At 34.6% G+C, this 22,513-nt stretch overlaps 1 protein-coding gene across 1 annotated transcript in view; it reads left to right on the forward strand.

The window, feature by feature from the left end:
* Positions 1-22,294, forward strand: part of MICU3 (mitochondrial calcium uptake family member 3) — a 107,079-nt gene extending 84,785 nt beyond the window's left edge. Inside the window, 6 exon segments of the mRNA XM_003359862.4 lie at positions 3,801-3,901; positions 4,390-4,561; positions 14,391-14,499; positions 16,408-16,565; positions 17,925-17,993; positions 19,915-22,294. Coding sequence (XP_003359910.3) covers positions 3,801-3,901; positions 4,390-4,561; positions 14,391-14,499; positions 16,408-16,565; positions 17,925-17,993 — 609 coding nt within the window. The 3' untranslated portion in view covers positions 19,915-22,294.

The following is a 22,513-nucleotide window of genomic DNA, read 5'->3' on the forward strand; positions in this document are numbered from 1 at the left end:
TTGATGAAAACATTAAAAGTAGTTTTTACTCAAAGCTAAGTTAGATAATGGTCTTTCATGTAAATGGTCTTTTCTTTTGTGGCTTTTTCTTGCTTTGTTATGAAAACACCTGAATTCATTTTATTTTAACAATGAGCGCAAGAATCAAAGGGGTGAAGTCTCTATTTTTGTCTCAACTCTCCTGTGATTTAAGTTATATAACACTGTTAGGATACCAAGGACACTGGTATGGTTTTCAGTGACTCTCAATTGTACTCTGTTTCCCTGAATTGAGGGGAAAAGTTCTTACCATTTCCATTTTCTAATTTTTTTTCTAATGTCAAACTGCTGATTATGCCTCTGTGGGTCTGGATTATCTGGATAAGTGCAACCTAAGTCTAATAAGATTTTGATGATGAAAGACTGTAAATGAAGATTTGCTCTGCTCACTGGCATGAGAAAAACTGGCTGAATGAGGTCATTACTTAAAACCTGTGTAAAACAAAGCCATCTGATTTTAGTGTACTGTGTCTCGAGGTAAGGACATGACAAGCACTAGAGGAAAACATTCCATAATTATGTTATCTGAGTGGGCTAGCTTTTGGTGTTCATGTAACCTCTCATTTTAAGGCATTTTTATTTTCAATCTATATAACAGATATGTATAGTTTCAATAAGAGAAAGTATACCATGTAAAAATCTTTTTTTGCATTAAGCTTCAGTATTATTGTCTTTTACACTGGGTCTTTCTCAATTTCTTGGAATACACTGGTTTGACAGAAATAAGTAACAATGGCTGACATTTACTGATATTTACATACAATATGCCAGTTACAGCGCTGAGTCACGTGTGTTGTCTAATCCTCACCCTTTAGTCTAAGTACTGTTATTCCTGAGGAAAATAATATCCTCAGTGAGATTAACTTCCCCAAAGTCACTGAACTAATGAGGAAAAAGTCACGATTCAAAGCCAGAAATCTGACTCTTGAGTTCATCGTCCTATTTGCTCAGCACACTACTGCTTTTTCTAAAACTTTATCCCTGCCCCTCTTAGCCACTTTGTCGCTCTTCCACATGCCATTCCTGTAGCTGCAGATGGATAACCCTAGTTCTTCATGCTGACTTCTGGTTGGCTAGAGCAACCACGTTTACACTCCATTTAGGCATGCTTTCTTCACTGTTGCCTCCCCTACTAAATTAAGCTGTTCCTTGGATAATAAACTGACTGGACTTGATTATATACAATCACAAAAAATGTCTGTAGTTAACATGAAGTATCTTCCCCCCAAAGGTCTTAATGCTTTTGTTCAGATCATCTAGTGACTACCAATAAGAACAGTTGTATACTTCATCTACATTCATATTATAGTTTTATCTTCAAAATAGTTATTATAGATAGAGTTTCTCCCATTTTACAGATAAGGAAACCAAAGACCCAAAAAGTCAGTGAACTTCTGACTTTAAATCCTGTCTTCTTTCCTTTACAACAGTCTACCTTCTCAGTGTAAAGCTACTGGTGAAAGTAGTAATGCTTTCTGAGCACTACTCAAAAATTACACTAATCTACTGTCACATATGGGGCCTTGAAAGCCTGGCACCACTAATATTCCTCAAACCCATAGTAAGCTTGTTTAAGAAGGTACATTTAAATGGGAATATGTGACCCATAGCTTCCTGACTGTGTCACTTTTCCCCAAGTGATCAAATCGGCTATCAAATCTTTAAAGAAGTTGGCTATATTAGGGAATTTCTCAATTATTCCAGCTCCTGAAAATACTTAGGACTTATTAGCAAACTAAAATAACCTTTTATTAGGAGGTTACATGCTAGAGATTATGTAGAAAAATCCAAACTAAGTTACAAATATAGACTACATAGGTGATTACCAAAGGATTTCAACAATTTTAGATAAGTGGAAGCTAACCTACATGATTTTAAGAGTCTTAAGAAAGACATGAATAATTAATGTAGCAGAGAATGACATCAGAAAAAATAGTTTGATGGATTAAAAGAGGGCATGTTGGGGAGAAAAGGCAATCAGAAGATGTAGGTCTTGAGAGATCCCGTTGTGGCTCAGCCATGGCAAGACCAACTAGTGTCCATGATGATGCAGGTTCCGTCCTTGGCCTTGCTCAGTGGGCAAAGGTCCGGTAGGTCACAGACATGGCTCGGATCCCCCGTTGCTCTGGCTGTGGTGTAGGCCAGCAGCTGCGGCTCTGATTGGACCACTGGTCTGGGGACCTCTATATGCCACACATATGGCCCTAAAAAAAAAAGGAGTCTGTATAACTCATTCCAGTCATTAGAAGAGAAGGGAGAAGGAAAATAAAGGCCAAACAAATGTTATGAAGGATAAAATAGCTGTCTTCATGAGAGATTGGGAAGGGGGCTATGAGGAATCAAAGGATTACCAAATTCAGTGTGTGGAGGATAGGTAAGATGAGACTTTCTGTCAGGGAACATAGAAGATGACTGATCTCTTGTGGAGAAGTATGTATTTTCTATTATGTTTTCTAAAGTATCAGGATTCTGGTCAAGAAGTAGTATGTTTCAAATGTGTACCTTTAGATGGACATTTACAACTCTTTTTTAAATGTAGAAAATGGTAGTTATTATTTAACCCCGTTTTTATTCATATTTCCAAGGATAATTCAGGGGAGAGTTATAATCACTTGAATTTCGTGATTTTTGTAACTGAATTTATAAGATAGTTATGAATTAATGGCTAAGTGAAGAAGGAAGGAAAGAAAGAGAAGGAGGGGAAGGGAACAAAAGAGGAAGTAGGGAAGGAAAAGAAAAGAAAACCTACAAAGCTACATTATAGAGGGAAGATTTTCATTGGCCATTAAACTATATAAGGACTTGTTAATTAAGCTATTTTAAGACTATGCTTGTTGAATTTGTTTATCAAGTTGACTAGGGAAAGGAAAATCCTCTGGAGTTAATTTCTTATCCATTCAAAAAATAATGTAAGAGGTTTTTTGTTAATTATAAATGATAAATTCCAGGGTAATATTGACTGTAATTTCTCTTTCAAAATACAATGTCTTCTATTTAAAGTATCATAAATATGAATATAGTAGGAAAGAATCATTGTTCAAGAAGCAATTTTGTGAAGCTTGACACCATTTTGTCAGCCCTGTATGTTCAGTACATCTGATGACTTTACCTCTTTTGAACATCCCAAGTGGATGGATTTTTCACTTTGATTAGGAAAATCCAAACTAAATTCCTTAAATAAAAATAAAATATTCGATGATTACTAGAGGATTTCAACTATTTTAGATAATTTAAAGTATAGATATCCTATGTGCAGAATTTAAGTTTGAAAACATCTTACTGTAATCATAGCTTTAAATTTTTTGAAGATAACCATCAATTCTATCCATATAGCTCTTTTCAAATTTTAAGCTTCTTTTTTCTTTTGCTTTTTAGGGCCACACTAGTGGCAGGTGGAGGTTCCCAGGCTAGGAGTCTAATCAGAGCTGTAGCTGCTGGCCTACACCACAGCCACAGCAAAAGGGGATCTGAGCTGTGTCTGTGACCTACACCACAGCTCATGGCAATGCCGGATCCTTAACCCACTGAGTGTGGCCAGGGGTCGAACCCAAAACCTCATGGTTCCTAGTCAGATTTGTTTCCACTGCACCATGACGGAAACTCCACAAATTTTAAGCTTCTTTTTAACTGCAATGGCATTTTTAATACAGTCATGCTTTTTCAGTCTAGTGTGAATATGTTTATATTCTTTAGGAGTTGTTGGGTATCCCTATTCCGTTTGTTTTATTGCAGCTAATCTTTAAATTGTGATTTTTTTAAAGCGTGCTGATGACATTACAAGCTTAGTAACAGATACTACACTTCTTGTACACTTTTTTGGAAAGAAAGGAAAAGCTGAGCTCAACTTTGAAGATTTTTATAGGTGAGCTTAATTTTTATATTTGTATTAGAAAATGTTAACATGCTAAAGTCAGAAAGGTCTTTAGGAATCAACTAGTGCAGTGATAACCTCTTTGCTGCTTTTTTATCTTAACTAAAGATACTCTCTATAACCAGTACCCAACCTCCTTCAGTGCCTATATACCAGTAATTATATTGATAATTATAATTTTTTAATTACATTAAAAAAGACTATCTAGATATTGAAAAAAAAGACTGGATATCTGGATTGATTATTTCCTGTATATTCAGAAGAAAGAATATTAGCAATTCCTTAGTCTCAGTAAGCATTAATGATATTAATAAGCATATACTGTTGCAGACACAACACTTTGATTCCTCTAAGGCCCATCACTACCCTGCAAGGTATTTTTATGCCCATTTTATAGACAAGGAAGCCAAAGTCTAAGTACTCTCTGTTACCATCACTCTTCATTTATTTTATTCACTGTTTATAAATTTTTGTCGTAGATTCATGGACAACCTCCAAACAGAAGTTCTAGAAATAGAATTCCTGTCCTACTCTAATGGGATGAACACTATCAGTGAAGAAGATTTTGCTCATATTCTTTTACGATATACAAATGTGGAAAACACATCAGTATTTTTGGAAAATGTGCGTTACAGCATACCTGAAGAAAAGGTACCTAATCCACATATTTATTTTGTTATGTATGTTATCTTATATAGGTCTATAATATATTATCCTTTTGTTAGTTCTTCTGTTCCTCTGTGGACTAATCGATACTTTGGATGTATTTCATCCCATTTTCTTCTATGTCTTAAGGGCTCTGGCTAAATTTTTTTAATTGATTAATTTAAAATTCTAGGTAGATATGTGTATTTTTCTTAGCTATGCTGAAAACCCTTAGAGTTATTAGCAGTTGTTTTACTCACATTATGCATATCATTTTTCAAGAGAATTCTGCTGAAGTATATGCTTTGACTACTGTATAAATATTTCACTTCATATAAACAGTTTATATTGACATCATTTCAGTCACACTTTATTCATTTCTATAATACCTTAATAGAAGGTCATTGGAAGATGGCTATTGATGAATGAATGATCTTATCAGTAGTTGAAGTGAGATTTTTCAGAGTTTGGATGGCACAAATGGTTAAGAAGGGACAAGTGATTGTCTATTTGTTTAGTAGCAAATGTTTTGTCAGCTAATTCTCAGCAGTTGCATTATCTAGTGGTATTTGAATGCATCATTGCAACCAAATAGAACTGGTATTACAAGTACCCCTTTAAGCATGGGATGTTTTGGATATATTGCCTTATATTTGTGTTTGTAGAAGGATCAAGTTAATCTAGCCAAGAAAAACTTGCAATAGTTTGACTTGTTTAAAATGGATACACTGTGACACTGCTAACAATTCTGCAGTTCCCCTAAGGAATGAGGAAAAAAGACTTGATGCATTTGAGCACTGGTTTATGTAAACTTTTAGAGGTCTTTTATCTGTTTTACATGTTGAACTGAATTTTTTCCAATAAATAGACACATCCCTAAAAATAAATGTTGGAAATTGTACTGTTTTGTCAAGCTACTTGTGTATTCTTTAGGGCCTTGAAGAATCTGCTTTTTCTTTTATCCAGTAGAAACTGATAAAAATTTGTAATTCAAAAATTCAATTCTAGGGTGAAGAGTGTAAGGAACTCTTTGTACTGTTTTTGCAACTATTTTTTACATCTAAAATTATTTTAAAATGTTTTAATTTAAATTCATCTTCTGAAAACTTATAATTGATAGAAGTATCTTAAAGATAAATCATTACAGTAAGAAAGGAAATATGGCAAGTGAACTAGCATTGATTCTCATTGATTTTTTTTTTTTTTGCATTATCTCATCAGTCCCTAGAACAACATTCCATATATGATGACTTTCTTTTAGAAAAAGGGAAGCTGAGGCTCTCAGGTACTTAAGATACTTGCCCAAGGGTTGAAACCCAAGACTCAGCCAGTGATATTCCTACCATACCCCACTTCTGTCTTTCCCTTTCCTTCACCTGTCATCCCTTTTTCTCCAGAAGAATAACTACTACTACTACTATTTGAATAGCACTTTACGCTTCTAAAATACTTTCATTTCTATTAATTTATCTAGCAGATAAATCTGTTATTTACTAGGCCTTATTCTAAGCCATTGTGGATAAAGTAACAAAGATAAGCAAAATCCTTCTCTTGCGGAAATACGTCTTAGTGGAGAGATACAGTAAAATAGATAAATGAGGGACTTCCCTTCACAGTGCAGTGGCTTGGGTCACTGTGGAGGTGCAGGTTCAATCTCCAGCTCAGCAAAGTTGGTTTAAAGGATCCTGCATTGCCACAGCTATGGAGTAGGTTGCAGCTGTGGCTTGAATTCAATCCCTGACCTGGGAATGTCCATATGCCATGGGTGTGGCCATTAAAAAACAAAAGAAGAAGTAGTAAATGATATCTTTCAGATAATTTTAAATATTATGAAGAGAACCAAAAGTCGTGAGGGCTAGAAAGAAGATAGATGGTCAAGGAAAGCTTTTCTGAAGAGGCAGCTTTTGAGGAAAGGCTGTGAGGAATGACCAGTGTCAAGATCTGGATGTACCAAGAACACTCCAGGCAGAAGACACAGCAAATACCAAGGGCCTGGGGACAGAAAAGGCTTACTTTATCTGAGAAATTGCCAAAGGATAAAGTAAATGAAGGGGAAATAGAAAGAGATGAGGAGAGGAGAGATTGGGTAAGGGTCAGGTCTCAGAGGACTACATAGGCCACGATAAGGAATTTAATTTTTTTTTTCTTTTTAGGGCCACATCCATGGCATATGGAGGTCCCAGGCTAGCGGTAGAATCCTAGGTACAGCTGCTGGCCTACACCACAGCCACAGCAACATCAGATGCAAGCTTCATCTGTGACCTACCCTACAGCTCACGGCAACACCAGATCCTTAACCTGCTGAGCGAGTCCAGGGTTTGAATCTGCAACCTCATGGTTCCTAGTCGGATTTGTTTCTGCTGCACAACGGGAATTCCAAGGAGTTTAAATTTTATTCTAATCATGATTTTTTTTTCTTTTTTTTTTTTTTGGTCTTTTTGCCTTTCCTAGGGCCGCTCCCGCAGCATTTGGAGGTTCCCAGGCTAGGGATCGAACCGGAGCTGTAGCCGCTGGCCTATACCAGAGCCACAGCAACGTGGGATCTGAGCCACATCTGCAACCTACACCACAGCTCAAGGCAACGCTGGATCCTTAACCCACCGAGCAAAGCCAGGGAGCGAACCCACAACCTCATGGTTCCTAGTCGGATTCGTTAACCACTGTGCCACAACGGGAACTACTCTAATCATGATTTTAAGAGTGATGGGAAGCTACTATAGTATTTAAACTGTAAAGCACTGATGAGCAACTGCCTGCTTCTTGTTTTTGGGAAAAATGGTCAGATATTGGATCATTTAAAAGCAGATCTGATAGAACTTCTTTCTGGATTAGACTTCAATATGAAAGAAAAAGAGGAATTCAAGAACCCCTAAGTTTTGACCTGAACCACAAGGTAAAATAGTAGTGTCATTTACTAAGCTAAGCAAGACTGAAACCTTGGGATTAGGAAAGAAGCAGTAGTTTTAAACAAGTTAAATAGTTTTAAACAGCAATAGTTTAAACAAGATATCCACTTTAAGAAATTTTGCAGGCAGCTAGATGTTTGACTCTAAGATTTGTGGTGCAATTAGGATGACTTTTGGTAACCGTTAGGGCATAAACTTCCAAATTGTGACTCCAGTTTAAACTTCTCCCCTGAATTTCAGTCCTGTACTTCATACTGCCTACACAGCATCCCCGATAGTGTACATTAGACACCTCAGGCTTAATAGTCCAAAACTAAACTCTTAAACATTCCCCCCAAAATCATGCTCCATACATCTTCCCTGCTTTAATTAATGGAAACTCCATTCATCCTGGTTGTTCTAGCTGAAATTTTTGGATTTCTCCTTTCATTCTGCATGCAGTCCATCAATAAATCCTTTTGATACTGCCTATATCAGAATTTGACCACTTCTTGTCAGCTCCACCCAAATCACAATTCTCTCTGCCTGGATTGTTGCACTTGCCTCCTAAATCTTGTCTCTACTTACAACTTTGCCTCCCTGCAACCTCTTCTCCATTTAAACATTTAAGGATATTCTTATCACGACTCAGATCTCACCCTAGTGACTCTTCATTTTTCTCCTTACAGCAGCCCCCAAGGCCTACACAGACTGCTCCCTGACCTCCCTTCCTACCGTTCGTTCCCTCCCTTCCTCACCAACCTCCAGACACAATGGCCACTTTACTGTTTCTCATACCAGACATTTCTGCCATCTCAGGGCTTTTGTATGTGTTTTCTCTGCCCAGAATATTCTTCTTTTAAATATACACGTGGCTCACTATGTTATTTCTCAATGAGGTCGTCCTTTCCAATCTAATATATAATTACATATTATATAAATAATATATAGCCTTTTATATAAGCAATAACCCACAAGGTAAACTATAACCTTTTCCCTTGGCATTTTTTATTCCTTCTCCACTTAATCTGTTTTTATTTCCATATCATTATCATCTTCTAATATGCTATATAATTTACTTATTTTTATCTTTTGTCATTTTTCTGGATAAACAATAGAATTTACTTAGTTATGTGTCATCTGTCTCCCCTAACTAGAATGTAAGCTCCTGGAAGGCTAGTATTTTATCTTTTTTATTTACTCATATATCCACAATACCTACAACCCCTGTCAAATGAAATGATAGATAGAATTTAAAGAGGTAGAACTTAAAGCTTTTCAGTTTTTGTAAATTTTACTTACATATGTATTCACTCATATGAAATGGCAGATACGCAAGGTTATTTATAAAGTGTTATTTATAATAGAAAAAGATTAGAAACTACCTAAATGTCTTTCAGTAAATTACTGACTAAATAGTTATGATGTAACTATAGAATGGGAAAAGGTGCAGCTAGAAAAAGGTTTAGAAAGTTCTTTATGTCCTAATATAGAATGATCTCTAAGATATAGTAAGTGAAAAAGAGCACAATTTAGAACAATGTTTATAATACACCACATTTTGTTTTAAAAAATAGCCTATGCGGAGTTCCTGTTGTGGTGCAGTGGTTAACGAATCCGACTAGGAACCATGAGGTTGCGGGTTCGGTCCCTGCCCTTGCTCAGTGGGTTGGCGATCCGGCGTTGCCGTGAGCTGTGGTGTGGGTTGCAGACGCGGCTCGGATCCTGCGTTGCTGTGGCTCTGGCGTGGGCCGGTGGCTGCAGCTCCGATTCGACCCCTAGCCTGGGAGCCTCCATATGCCGCGGGAGCGGCCCAAAGAAATAGCAAAAAGACAAAAAAAAAAATAATAAATAAATAAATAAATAAATAGCCTATGCTACTTCTAGGAGGACCCACAGAACTAGCAACATTGGTTCCTCCAAGGAAAGGAACTACATGGCAAGAGGACAAGGGTGGGAGAAAGAGAGATTTTGTGTTGTACACTCTTTTGTGCCCTTTGAATTTTGAACAGGTGAATATTTGCCATATAAAATACATAACTTTAAACATTTTAAATGCTGTAGGACTAAGTGAACTTATCTAGGAGAGAATGTAGAGACTGTAGAAAAGAAGGGAAGAGGGCTTCCCATAATAAGCATGTAATGTAAACTTCAACAAGAAAGTAATAGAATTATCATTATTAATCTTTGAGAAAGCTGGTGTACAGAAAGATTTAAGAGACTTACCTCATGAGGTTTATGCTTATTTCAGAATGGTACATTTCCTTCAACCTTTTAAAATTGTTTATATTTCTAAGTTATTATATCTTGCTATTTAGATCAAGATAAACTTGAATAGTGGCACACTTAATTTATGACATGAACATGAGTTTTGTGTTGAGAACATAGTTTATCTTCCTGAAGTCCTCATAAGCCCATATTTTCTAAATGGTGATTTTTATTTGGATGATAATTTGCCTTGATGATTTTTTTGGATTTTTCAAGTCAGTCTTCTTCTCATCCTAGTCTTTTGATTTTTTTTTTTTACTTTATTGAGGTAAAAATCATGTAACAACCATCTTAAACTGAACAATTCAGTGTCATTTAGTGTATACATATGCTGTACAATCACTATCTCTCTTTCCAAAACATTTTTAAGACATTTTTATTACACCAGAATTAAATCCTCTGCCTATTAAGTGTTTCCCCCAGCCTCTGGTGACCATCGATCTGCTTTTTCTCTCAATGGATTTACCCATTCTGGCTGTTTCATATAAAATGAATCATGCATTATTTGACCTTTCGTGTTTGGCTTCTTTCATGTTTTTGAGGTTGATTCACATTGTAACATATATGAGAACTTCATTCCTTGTTATGGCTGAATAATGTTCTATTGTAGGTATATACCACTGTTTGTTTATCCATTCATCTGTCCATAAGCCTTTGAGCTTTTCCCATCTTTTGGTTGTTGTGAACAATGCTGCTATGAATATGATATACATGTATTTGTTTGAGTACCAGTTTTCAGTTCTTTAGGGTATATACCTAGAGTGGAATAATATATATACTATATATATATATCCTAGTGGGTATGTGGGTATGAAGTTGTATCTATGTAATCACCTTAGCTTTAGCTTAAACAGAATTCTTTTCTTCTTCATATAGCTTTGAGTTGCTGTCTAGTTTCTTCTCAGCCTGAGAACTCCCTGGAGCCTTTTTTGTAGGACAGGTCTGCTAGTAATGAATTCCCTTAGCTTTTGTTTATCTTATAATGTCTTAATTTTTTTCATTTTTAAAAGATAGCTTTGCCACATACAGAATTCTTGGTTGACAAATTTTTTTTCTTTCAGCACTTGTAATATCCTACCCATTTCTTGCCTCTGTGGGTTCTGATAAGAAATCAGCTGTTAATCTTATTGAGGATCTCTTCCATGTGAAGAGTTGCTTCTCTCTGCTGTTTTCTATCTTTGGCTTTTTGACATTTTAAGTATGTGTCTTGATATGTCTGTGTTTGAGTTTGTCCTCCTTGGAGTTTATTGAGCTTCTTGGATGTATAGACTCCTGTCTTTCATTAGATTTATTTCTTTAAATATTATTTCTGCTTCTTTCTCTTTTTTCCTTCTGGAAGTCGCATAATGTATGTATGAACTTGATGCCTTCCCCAGGCCCCTTAAGCTGTGTTCACTTTTCTTCAATCTTTTTTTCTTTCTGCTCCTCAGACTGAACAATTTCAGTTGTCCTACCTTTAATTTTCAGGTTCTATCTCCTGCCTGTTCAAGTTTATTGTTAAACTTCTCTAGTCAGTTTTTTATTTCAGTTATTATACTTTTAAGCTCCATATTTTTTATTTGGTTCCTTTTTACAGTTTCTGTCTCTTTATTGATATTCTCATTTTGCCCATGCATTGTTTTCCTAATTTCTTTTAGTTCTTTGCCCATGGTTTCCTTTAGCTCTTTGAACATATTTAAGACAGTTGATTTAAAGTCTTACTTTCTTTAGACCAGTATCTAGGCTTCTTCAGGGATGGCTCCTGTTGATTTACTTTCTTTCCTGCGAATGGGCCATATTTTCCTGATGTTTTGTATGCACTGTAATTTTTTGCTAAAAACTAGGCATTTTGAGTATTATCATATAGTAATTCTGGAAATCAGATTGTCCCCTGCAGTTGTCCACTTGCAAAATAGCTTAGGTCACTAAAGAAATAGAAACGTCTATTCCTTGTCATGTGTAGTCACTAAATTCTCTGTTCCATTATCTTAGAGGTTAGCCAGAGAACTGACAGATTTCCTTAAATGCTTGAAGCCAAGAAGAAATATATGTAGTACTCCCTAGTCTTTGCAGATCTGCTCTGAACTGGAGCAGTCCTTCAACACTAAGCCAAGCTACCTAAGCCTTTTCATTTACCTTCACCTCCTGCTTCCACAGAGACCACATATCTTCCAGAGGTGATAACCTAGGATCCTCTCAGGTCTTTTAAAGTATGTGTTAATTCTTAGGCATGTCCAGTTTTCCAGGTATATGCAATGGCTCTGTGAGCTTCTATTCTCCTAATAAGCATTCTCCTCAGCCTCCTTCTGCCCAGGCTTTTGAATTCTGTCTGCCACTTGTCTTGTCTGGCATCCCTTGCCCCAGGCTGACACTGAGTGTATATGTCTTTAATAATATCTATATTTGATGGATATTACTGTCACAGGGAAGCCATTCCAGTCCAAAGGGAAAGGGTGAAACAAAAGCCAGCCTGTGTTCTTGTCCCTCAGGGAACCACCAAATAGGTCAAATCACATATCACAGCAGTTTGAGAACAAGGTACCCTTACTAAAAATCCACTGACCATAGATATTTGGGTTTATTTCTGGACCATCAGTATGTATGTATTTTTGATGCTTTAAAGTTTATAGATTTATCATCATTTTATTTTTGTTAAAATGTAAGCTACTTCTTTTCATTCCACTTCTAACAATTAGGACACACTCCATTCAAGTCCCAGTGGTTGATTACAGAAGTGATTCTGGAAGAAAGAATGGGAAGGGAAAACAAAAGGCCGTACCCCTCTGTCTCTCTATCTGCCACTCCCTGAGACTGTCTTTCCCTCATTGCTCTTAAAAATGGATTGCTTTAAATAATCTCCATCAAAATGAATGCCCTGTTTTTCAGTTTACAATTCCATATTTACAAACACAAATAGTTTATCTACACAAAAGAATTATTGTATGGTTTTGGATTTGTCCTGTCTTTCTAAACATGAGGCCCTATTTTGAAAAATCTAAAAGTTCAGGTGAAGAATGTACCATTCTGTCATCCTTTAATTTGCTTTTAATTTTAAGCTCCCTAAAAGTTTTGCCATTTTTGTTTACACTTTGCTTAAAAATATCTCATCCTTTTGTTTTTCACTTTTACCAGCACTAACCTGTCGCTGTGACACAGACTGTTGCTAGGGCAGCTCATCATAGCACAAACTGATATAGAACCAGAGCAGTGGCCAGGGTTCCCTGGCAATTGCTCTTCACATCAAGACAAACCCCTTCTGACTTAGTTTCCCCAATTGAGTCAGATAGTCCCGTCTCTGAATCAGGTTACAATGCTGAATCAGGGTTGGAGTGACCATAAATGAATATAAGGAAAGGGAAAGAGAAAAGGTGAAGAGAAATGACAGTGAGGATTCTCTTTGAAAGTACAGAGGGGTTATAATTGAAATGGAGCTAATGTCTATTAAAATTTGGTATTGCTAGAAGTTCCCGTTGTGGCTCAGTGGTAACGAGCCTTACTAGTATTCCTGAGGATGTGGGTTCGATCCCTGGCCTTTCCTAGTGGGCTAAGGGATCCAGTGTTGCCATGAGCTGTGGTGTAGGTCGCAGACGTGGCTTAGATCTCACGTTGCTGTGGCTGTGACATAGGCCATCAGTTGTAGCTCTGATTCAGCCCCTAGCCTGGGAACCTCAATATGCCTTGGCTGCGGCCCTAAAAAGAAAAAAAAATTGGTATTGTTATTTCAATAACAAATTGATAATAAATGCTATTTTGATAATAAATCACTTAATCAGTAGTTGGCTTATGTGAAATAGACTCTCTGGTTCTTTGCCCAGCTTTCCAGTGCCACCTCGTTAGTTTCCCCCTCCTTTACCCCAGTAGTAAGGTCAGATTTTGTTAAGTCTAAGCTCTTGGCCCTCTGCTCTTTTCTTTGTTTACTTTGTCTCTCAGTTTTGTTCATTTTGCTGAGGAGTACACATTAATTAGATGCAGCTCTTCATGTCCAAATTTGTATTATCAGAGATACATTGTGCTTATTTCAAATAACTTTCCTATTTAATTGAAATTATAGCAGTGGCAGTGATTTCAGTTTGTGTAAATGACACTCCAGAGTCCTTCCCATGGTCTTGCCCCAAGTTCTGTGTTGGGCCTCCCAAAGCTCTGTGTACACAGTCATTGTACTTCTTCCTGCTGGCCTGGCAGCCCTAGCATGGCAGGGACAAGTGAAATTACACTACTCTTGGATTATTTGACATTTTGATTTTGCATTGTATTATGAAGGCATTAATGATGTAATGCTTAAATGTATTTAAGGAATACATGTACAGGAGAAACTGTTTTTAGGGTTTTTTTCCCCCTCTCTTTTTTTTCCTTAATGATCGTATTTACTTTTAGAGTTTAAACAATTCGCACCTGAAATAAGAGTTTTCAGAATTGAAATTTTAAATTTGTTTTTATTGTAGCATTTTTTGAACTTTGTGCTGATATGACAATGTTTTAAAAATATTTCACCTATCATTGCTAATAGTAGCGATATTACCCAGTGGAAAAAGTTTGAGTGAATGTTACATTCCATTTGGAGAAAGAAGGTTTAAGAAGGCACCCTGGAAATATTTTTTTACAAGATATATTTCTGATGCTTAATCTATTTCTAGTAAGTGTAGATATTTATTTTAATTAATTTTACAATGCTAAATATATTTACATATATTCTCCCAATATAGGGCATTACATTTGATGAATTCAGGTCATTTTTCCAGTTTTTGAACAACCTAGAAGACTTTGCAATAGCCTTGAACATGTATAATTTTGCAAGCCGTTCAATAGGACAAGGTAAGTAATAAACTTTCAAAAATTAAAAGCAAACCGTAATCCTGCATTGTTTCTAGTAACTTTGACAGCAAATAAACTATATATATCAGATTAGTCATCAATTTGCCTGAAAGTTTGGTGTATACTTCAATGGGAAATTTGTTTTCCCTAAGCAAAGTTTAGAGAAATATGCTGCATTTTTGTATTAAATTTATTATAGCCCTTTTATTATGGGGAAAAGCTAATGATATTTGTAAAGGTTCACAGAGAAAGAAACCTCATAGCTGCTTGGTAACACTGAGACATATGTACCTACCAGTAGAAGAGTCAGCTGGCCATGCATCAGACATCTTCCCAGGATGATATTTAGGTTATATGTTTGTATTATATATTTTAACCACACTCCCTGATGGCTCAGAAACCTGAATTTGTCAACAGAGCCACCTCTTAGCTATGGACTTTACATTAACCAAGTTTTATGAATAATATATAAAAATGTTGATTTTGCTTAATTTACCAAAAAATACAACTGCCACAGAATTCAGAATGTAGTTGTTCTCAGGACCAGCTCATTCTTTGCCTGTAGGCAGACTAACAAGTCAAGGCCTTTTTAAATATTCTTGTCATATGAGGACTTTCTGGTTATGTCTTTCAGGTTATTTTACTTCTACCTGCCATAATCTGGTAAATGCCAATCCCCCTGTTTAATCTCAGAGGACTGTCTTGTTATTTTATTAACCAAGTTCTAAAGAGAAGGCAGACTGCAGCCCCTCAGTGCTAAAGATAATTCTCTCTCCCCAGAATGTAAATAGTGAATCCCTCATATAACTTCATTCATATATTCACTGAGTGAAAGAAACATGAAAACTTACATTTTTTATATTTCACCCTTTTGTCTGGTCTAGATGTTCAAAGAAGGCATCTTCTTAATTCAGTGCATTTTAGTGTTTCTAAGCAAAACCTTTGGGAGCTCTGCCTTAACAGGCTAAGGTTTTGCTGCCATGATAAACCTACTCAACAACCTTAAAAAGAAAAAAAAGTCAGTATCCGCTTACCTGCTTCAGAATGCAAAGTTGCTCCTTTTACTTTCTGAAACTAGGAAATGGAAAAAACCATTCTTGCAGGTGCTAGGAATAGATGTCTCTTTCTCTCTCTCTTTTTCCTGTTGCTGCTTCTAGCACCTTAATTCAGCTTATTATCTTTTAAAAAGAACTATTACTGTAGCCACCTCAGAGGTATTCCTGCCTTTATCCACTTTCCTCACCAATATTTCCTGTACAACTCACAGAATTATCTTCTAAAACACATTAACCCTGACACCCTGCTAGGGACAATTCTTCAGTCCCCCAGTTGCCTGCTGAAGAATGTACAGGTTCTTCACCTTGAAGTCCCCTGGCAGAGCTTCCCCAGCTCCTGCTCATTTTCTGAACATGCCTTATGCTCCCGTTTGTCCCCGCCTTTGTTCATTCATGTTGTCTCATCTGCCATTGCCTCTCATCTCTACAAGCTAAATCATCTATCCTTCAGCTCATCAGACTCAAAACTGTAGGCTTCCCTAAACACCCTCTTTTCTCTCCTTTTCTACTCCACACAACCCTCATCCTCATAGCGCTTTGTAGCTGCTTTCTGTGTGATCCTGTGTAATGATTATTTGGACAGGTGTTTTCAGCTCCCATCTGAACTGTACGTTTCTTGAGAATTTGTTCACTTTAATGACCTCTAAACTGTCTGTTGCTGAGAGTAGGCCCTTTTAATTAAAACCACAAAAATTTTTTGTTCCCAGAAGATAGCATGATTAATAAAATGTGGTATGTTACATAACATCATGACCCGTGTCTAGGGAAAAAAAAAAAACTTTTATAACCTTGCCAATAATTAATACATAAAACTAGTATTAATGGTTTACTTCTTTCCTTGTCATCTATCTAGATGAATTTAAGCGTGCCGTCTATGTAGCCACAGGCCTCAAACTTTCACCACATTTAGTGAACACAGTCTTCAAGATTTTTGACGTTGACAAAGATGATCAATTAAGCTACAAAGAATTTATTGGAATTATGAAAGACAGACTCCATAGAGGATTCCGGGTAAACCTATAAATTTCAAGCCTATTGATAGCCTTTTTAAAAACTGAAAGAAAAAAATCCATCTAAGTTTCAGAAACAATTTATATAAATTTTTAGGCTATAAACAGGAAATGTTATATTTGAAAAGAAAAAATCTAAGGCCCTCCCTACTTTCAGAGCAATTTAAGGTGCTAAAATGTAATGGTTTTTTAAATATAAAATCAGTTTGAATTTCAACAACTTATTTTCATCTTCAATTAATGTCTTCATCCCAGTTTCTGGGGAGAAATTTTGCCAAATATTTTGATTAATTCAGTCTACACACTGCTGTTCAGGCTTATTAGTATACAAAGAAATATCATATTTTTCATTTTATATGATGAGGAATTCTACTAGGCAACATTAGATTCTTAAATCACTGCATATTCAGTACTTTTTATATGGAAAATGAGGTTAAAAATGTTTATCCATTTAACTATTTTTTTCTGTTAACATCTTATACTGCAAAATAATTACAAGAAATTCAGTTTTTTCTCAGAAATATGTTTTAAAGAATGAAATATAGCATGAATCAATAAATGTTTACACGTTTAATGTATTTGGATGTGCCGCAAATAGAAAAAGAAATTTTTTTTTCTATTTAGGGCTAGAATATTCAGCCTTCCTGCTTTGATAAGAGTGCCCCTGAGTATCATGATTTAAAAAGAGAAAAAATTTAAAAAAATAAATAAATAAAATAAAAAGAGAAAAAATTATATGTACCAAAAAAAAAAAAAAAAAAAATCAAGATTCAGGAGTTCCTATTGTGGTTCAGCAGTTACAAACCCGACTAGTATCCATGAGTATGGAGGTTCAATTCCTGGCCTGGCTCCACGGGTTAAGGATCTGGCATTGTCATGAGCTGTGGTGTAGGTCATAGACATGACTCGGATACCAGATGCTATGACTGTGGCATAGGCCAGCAGCTGTAGCTCTCATTTGACCCCTAGCCTGGGAACTTCCATATGCCTCAGATGAGGCCCTGAAAAAAAAAAAAAAATCAAGATTCATCTTAGACAGTTTCTTTTTTTTTTAAAGATTTGTAATGGATTCTTAAAATCCAAACTGTCTTGGTAAAGATACTGTGTACTTAACTGCCACCTAGTGGTTAGTTGTTAACTTTGTGGTGATGGAACAAATATCTAAAAGGGCACACGTTGAAAATCTTTTTTCCTCAAATATTTTCAAGTAGCAAGATCAAATTAAAATATAAACCTCTCACACCATATTTCCCTCTTAGGTGTTAAAATATTTTTGTTTTTGCCTTATTTATTTATTGCATCTTTGTTACCGTATAATGTTTTATTTACATTTATACACTTTGAATCCTTTCTTCAACAGGGTTATAAAACAGTTCAGAAGTATCCCACTTTCAAATCGTGTCTGAAGAAGGAACTTCATAGTAGATAAGTACGTTACCATCTCTGTCTAGATTTGTTCTGTAGCAATAAAGGAAGGGTCATAATTTAATTTTATTATAACATTTAGGAAATAGCTGAAAGAAATAGAGTTATAATTTATTTTAAATTTTTAGGTCACTAATTCAATTTAATCTTGTAATGATGTCATTTTAGACCAGTAATTCAATTTAAGAATAGTTATTATAACAAAGTATTAGTTTGCCACTATTAAGGTGGGATATAAAAATAAACTGGGGAGTTCCCTCTGTGGTACAGCATGTTAAGGATCTGGCATTGTCTCTGCAGCAGCTTGGGTTGCTGCTGAGGCATGATTCGATCCCAAACCCAGCATAGTGGGTTAAGGATCCATTGTTTCTGCATCTGTGACATAAGTCGCAGCTGTGGCTTAGATTTGATCCCTTGTCTGCTAACTTCTATATGCTGCAGATATGGCCAAAAAATAAAATAAAATAAAAATGAACTGGAATAAATACTCATCTGACTGGAATTCTCATGGAGTGTCTTGGATGAAAATTTCTCTGTTTAAACCTGAAGTTTTGTATCTGAGCAGATACAATATAATGAATCCACATTTGATTTTTGTAATCTAGGATCATTAACATCTAAGGAATATTTGTTACTATTCTTTTAGGATCATGATTCCAAACATCTGCTACAATATTAGCAACTAATTTTTTTTAGAGTTATTTTGGATGCCTGGCACTATAATGGGTATTCTTCTACATATAGTATCACATTTAATCCTTACAAATAGATATCTCATGTAACAGTAGACAAAATAGAGGCTTCATGAGTCATTTACCCAAATAAGTTGCAAACCAGGATTTGAACCCTATTCTGTTGGATGGCAAAACCATCTTAGTTGTTATTTATTACACGATCACCATAGAATTGAAATAGTTGAGGAAGATACAGGAGATTTTGTTCAATTTGCATAAATGCAAAGAAATTTTTCAAACTTGTTGCTGATCTCCAAAATGAGGGCTTTGTTTTTCCTTTTTTTCATTTAAAAGTTGACTATAGCTATAAATTTTGGTCGATTGTGGGATCTGATTAGATCTCTTCTGCGTTGATGGTTTTGTTCATTTACACGTGCTGGCAAATATATACTCTTTGCTATTTTTCTCAGGCTTAAAACATGTATGTTTTTCTGTAGCAGCATTACCAAAGTGATCCCAATAGGATATCAATGCGTATTATTTAAAAGACAAAAAGCTATGTAGAAGTAAGTATGAGAAATATAATGAACATGGTTAATAGGTTCCTTAGTACTTATCAGATGTTAATATACCACTATTGATTTGTCTCCCTAAAAGAAAAGGGCAGTATTTGGTATTTTTGCAAATTAGTTTTGAAGGCTAATTTTGTATGGAACCCTTTTAGGGAATTGCTGGTCTAAAATGTTTAGTGGGTAAATTGGCTTATTTTTTTTTATCTAAGATGGTAACTGTTGTAATTGAGCTAATAACAAGAGAAGTCGGGTCTTCCTAATCTCTAGGAAGTTTATATTGTCCTACAAGAAGTTCAACTAAATATTAAAAAAAAAAGTAGGACAATATCATTTCTATGTCCATAGACATGTTCTCAACCAACTTGTGCTAGTGCCACACTGATACTATGTAGTAGTATATAGAGCCATGGATAAAAACTACTACTTAGATTCTAGAATTTTGTAAGACTGAGGATTAGACAAGTCACTAAATGAAACACTGAACTTTAAACTAAATGATTTTAATGATTTAATGATTTAAACTAAATGATTACGTCTTTGATTTTTATATTTTCTGTTGGGCATTTTTATTATGTTCCTTACTGTTTCCTGTTGTTATTATGATAATTGATTAATGCCATCACTTCTGAATTTCATCCTAAATATTACTTTTATGTATTATATGTATTTTTTTAATTAGGTACCTCTAAAGCCAAGTTCAAAGGATTTTTATCTACTTGAAAATGCAAGAAGCAAAAATTTCAGAGGGCGAAAGCAGGTCTCAGACCAGAACTTATAGAAATGAAGGAAAAGGTTAAACACTAATTATAATTTTCCTTAAACTGAATTATTGACCATAAGACAGATAAGATACATCTTCTTACTAACTACAAATGTGTTACATGTTATCATGTTGAGCTTTTGCCTTGATTTACTGAACTCTCTGCACTTACTCATTCCCTTCAGAAGTATATAGATTCTTCAAGTGACTATTTAAGAGTGTGTTTTAAATGTTTTTTTTAACTTATTAGTAATTTGTCTCATTTCAAAATAATGTGTGACTCCTCAAATCTAGATCACTTACAAATGAACAGCAGCATATTTCCTTTGGTTTGAGGCTGTGAACTTATTTTCAGAAAAAAAATATTCCTTGAGATTTATTTTAGGGCCCTTAAATTGTTAATAAATCTCCATTATTTACCAGGTTTTTAATTACATTGAAATAATTTTGAAACACAAATAGAAATTAAGCTACTATGCAGTATGATGGTTTACATTGTACTTTTGACTTTTAAAAGTACTTAGCATATATTGTTTGAATCATCTAGAGTTTCTTTTTTTAGTTTTTATTCATTTACCAGAGTCAACAGCATGTCTGGTATTCTTTTATGTATACAGTAAAGAAATTTCAAATGTAGATTTTTTTTTTCTCAAAAAAAGTCGTGCATTGATGGTAGAAATCATGGTAGTTTTTGTAGCAGTAGTCACTGTTATTATCATTGTTTTAAACCTGATGCAGCTCCTGATGGCAGATGGTGTGTGTTGATAACACTAGTAAAAATGCTATCTTAAAACTCTGTAACTTATTGCATTTGTGAATATATGTCTGTAACGTCAAAATGAGTACTATAAAAGATTAATATAAAATGATTTAGAAGACCGATGTATATATTAGGTAGAAGTTAATATTTTGTGTCTTGCAAAAGGACCACATGTAAAAGTGATGTCAAACAGCCAGTTGTATTGAATAATTTAAATATAACTCATTATATCAAAATAATATGTCTTAAAAGAGAAAAAAACTTTTTGTTGAAAAACAACAAAATTAGATTTTCACATGGAGAAAATAACTTGATAGTATTTAATTGAAATCTGTTCAATTTTAAAAGTCTAGTTTATAAAATGATATTATACAAAAATAGAACAATGAATTTAAATTAATATATCTATGAACTATACATGAAAGATAAGTTCATTTACCTTCTTTTCTAAGATGTATTAAACATAAGTTGCACACACTCCAACTATTACCATGTTTTTGCATATGAAGAGAGGAAATACTGTTTTTTTAAGTTATTAAATGTGAAATTGATAGTTCTGTATCATCTTATTTATAAAAGTTACATTATTTCCATGAAAATGTGATTAGCATTGACAATGCATTTGTTAGACTTTTTACTTCTTTACCTGATATTATTTATTACATTGATATAGAAATATATGATTCATAAGTTTTAGGATTTCATATAGTATAATTTAATTTCACCTGCTTTGAAGGTTGATCCAGTTGATTGTTAAATGAAAATACTTCCCCTCTCATTTAACATACCACAGCTCTATTTTACCTTTCACTGAATGTTCTCAGTATTTTTTGCTATCTAAAATAATTGAAAAATTGAAGCTTACTTTTACCTTTGACAATAAACTAAATTATCTTGCTTACATGGAAAAATGCTGTTTAGAACTGTCCTATAAATATAGATAAAAAAATTAATTAGCTCATCAAGATTCTTTATAATTCTGCCATTCTCCCAAGGAATACTACATATGCAATCTTTATTTTTTATTTCTTTGTTGCTTATCAGAGTGCATGGATCCTCATCTGTTTATAAGACTGCAGCATAATATTAAAATGCAAATAAATATTCTGATCAATTAAAATGGAAAAGAGTAGTAAATTAAGGTGATCCGCCATATGTTATCACTCTTGAACTTTATCATCTGTGAAAATGGGAGGTTAAAAATGTCTCACTGGATTATTGTTTAAATCAATTTAAAAATTTTTTTAAACTTTGAAAATAGTAATGTACTAAATATATGTTTACTATTCTTAGTATTTCCTTCACAAACTATTCTTTGGAAAGATGAAGCTAAACATGAAATTTTAGTATCATATTCTTTACGGAAGACTGTATGATTAAAGGTTTATGGTAATTTCAGAATCATTTCATATTAAGAATTTCATTCAACTTAAGTTCCACTTCGTTGTTCTCATTATAAAATATAATTGTAAAGTGACTTGTTTTATATTCTTATGTTATCTACAAATAAATATACCTGCTCTTGAATCAAGAAATTTATGTATATCTGTGGACTAATGTCTTTCTGAAAAATATCCCCTATAAACTTTGGAAATCTTTCTTGGTTACCAAACCTCCATTGATCTTATGCTCTCTGCCATGTCAAGAAGTTAATCTCATCAACACTTTGGTAAGTAAATAAATCTCAGAGCCACAATGCCTCTTAAAGTGTGTAATAGGAATTCATCCATTTTAGAATTATATTCATTGGTACTGGAA

The sequence above is a fragment of the Sus scrofa genome, chromosome 17, assembly GCF_000003025.6.
Source record: "Sus scrofa isolate TJ Tabasco breed Duroc chromosome 17, Sscrofa11.1, whole genome shotgun sequence".
In the NCBI taxonomy this organism is placed as follows: Eukaryota; Metazoa; Chordata; class Mammalia; order Artiodactyla; family Suidae; genus Sus; species Sus scrofa.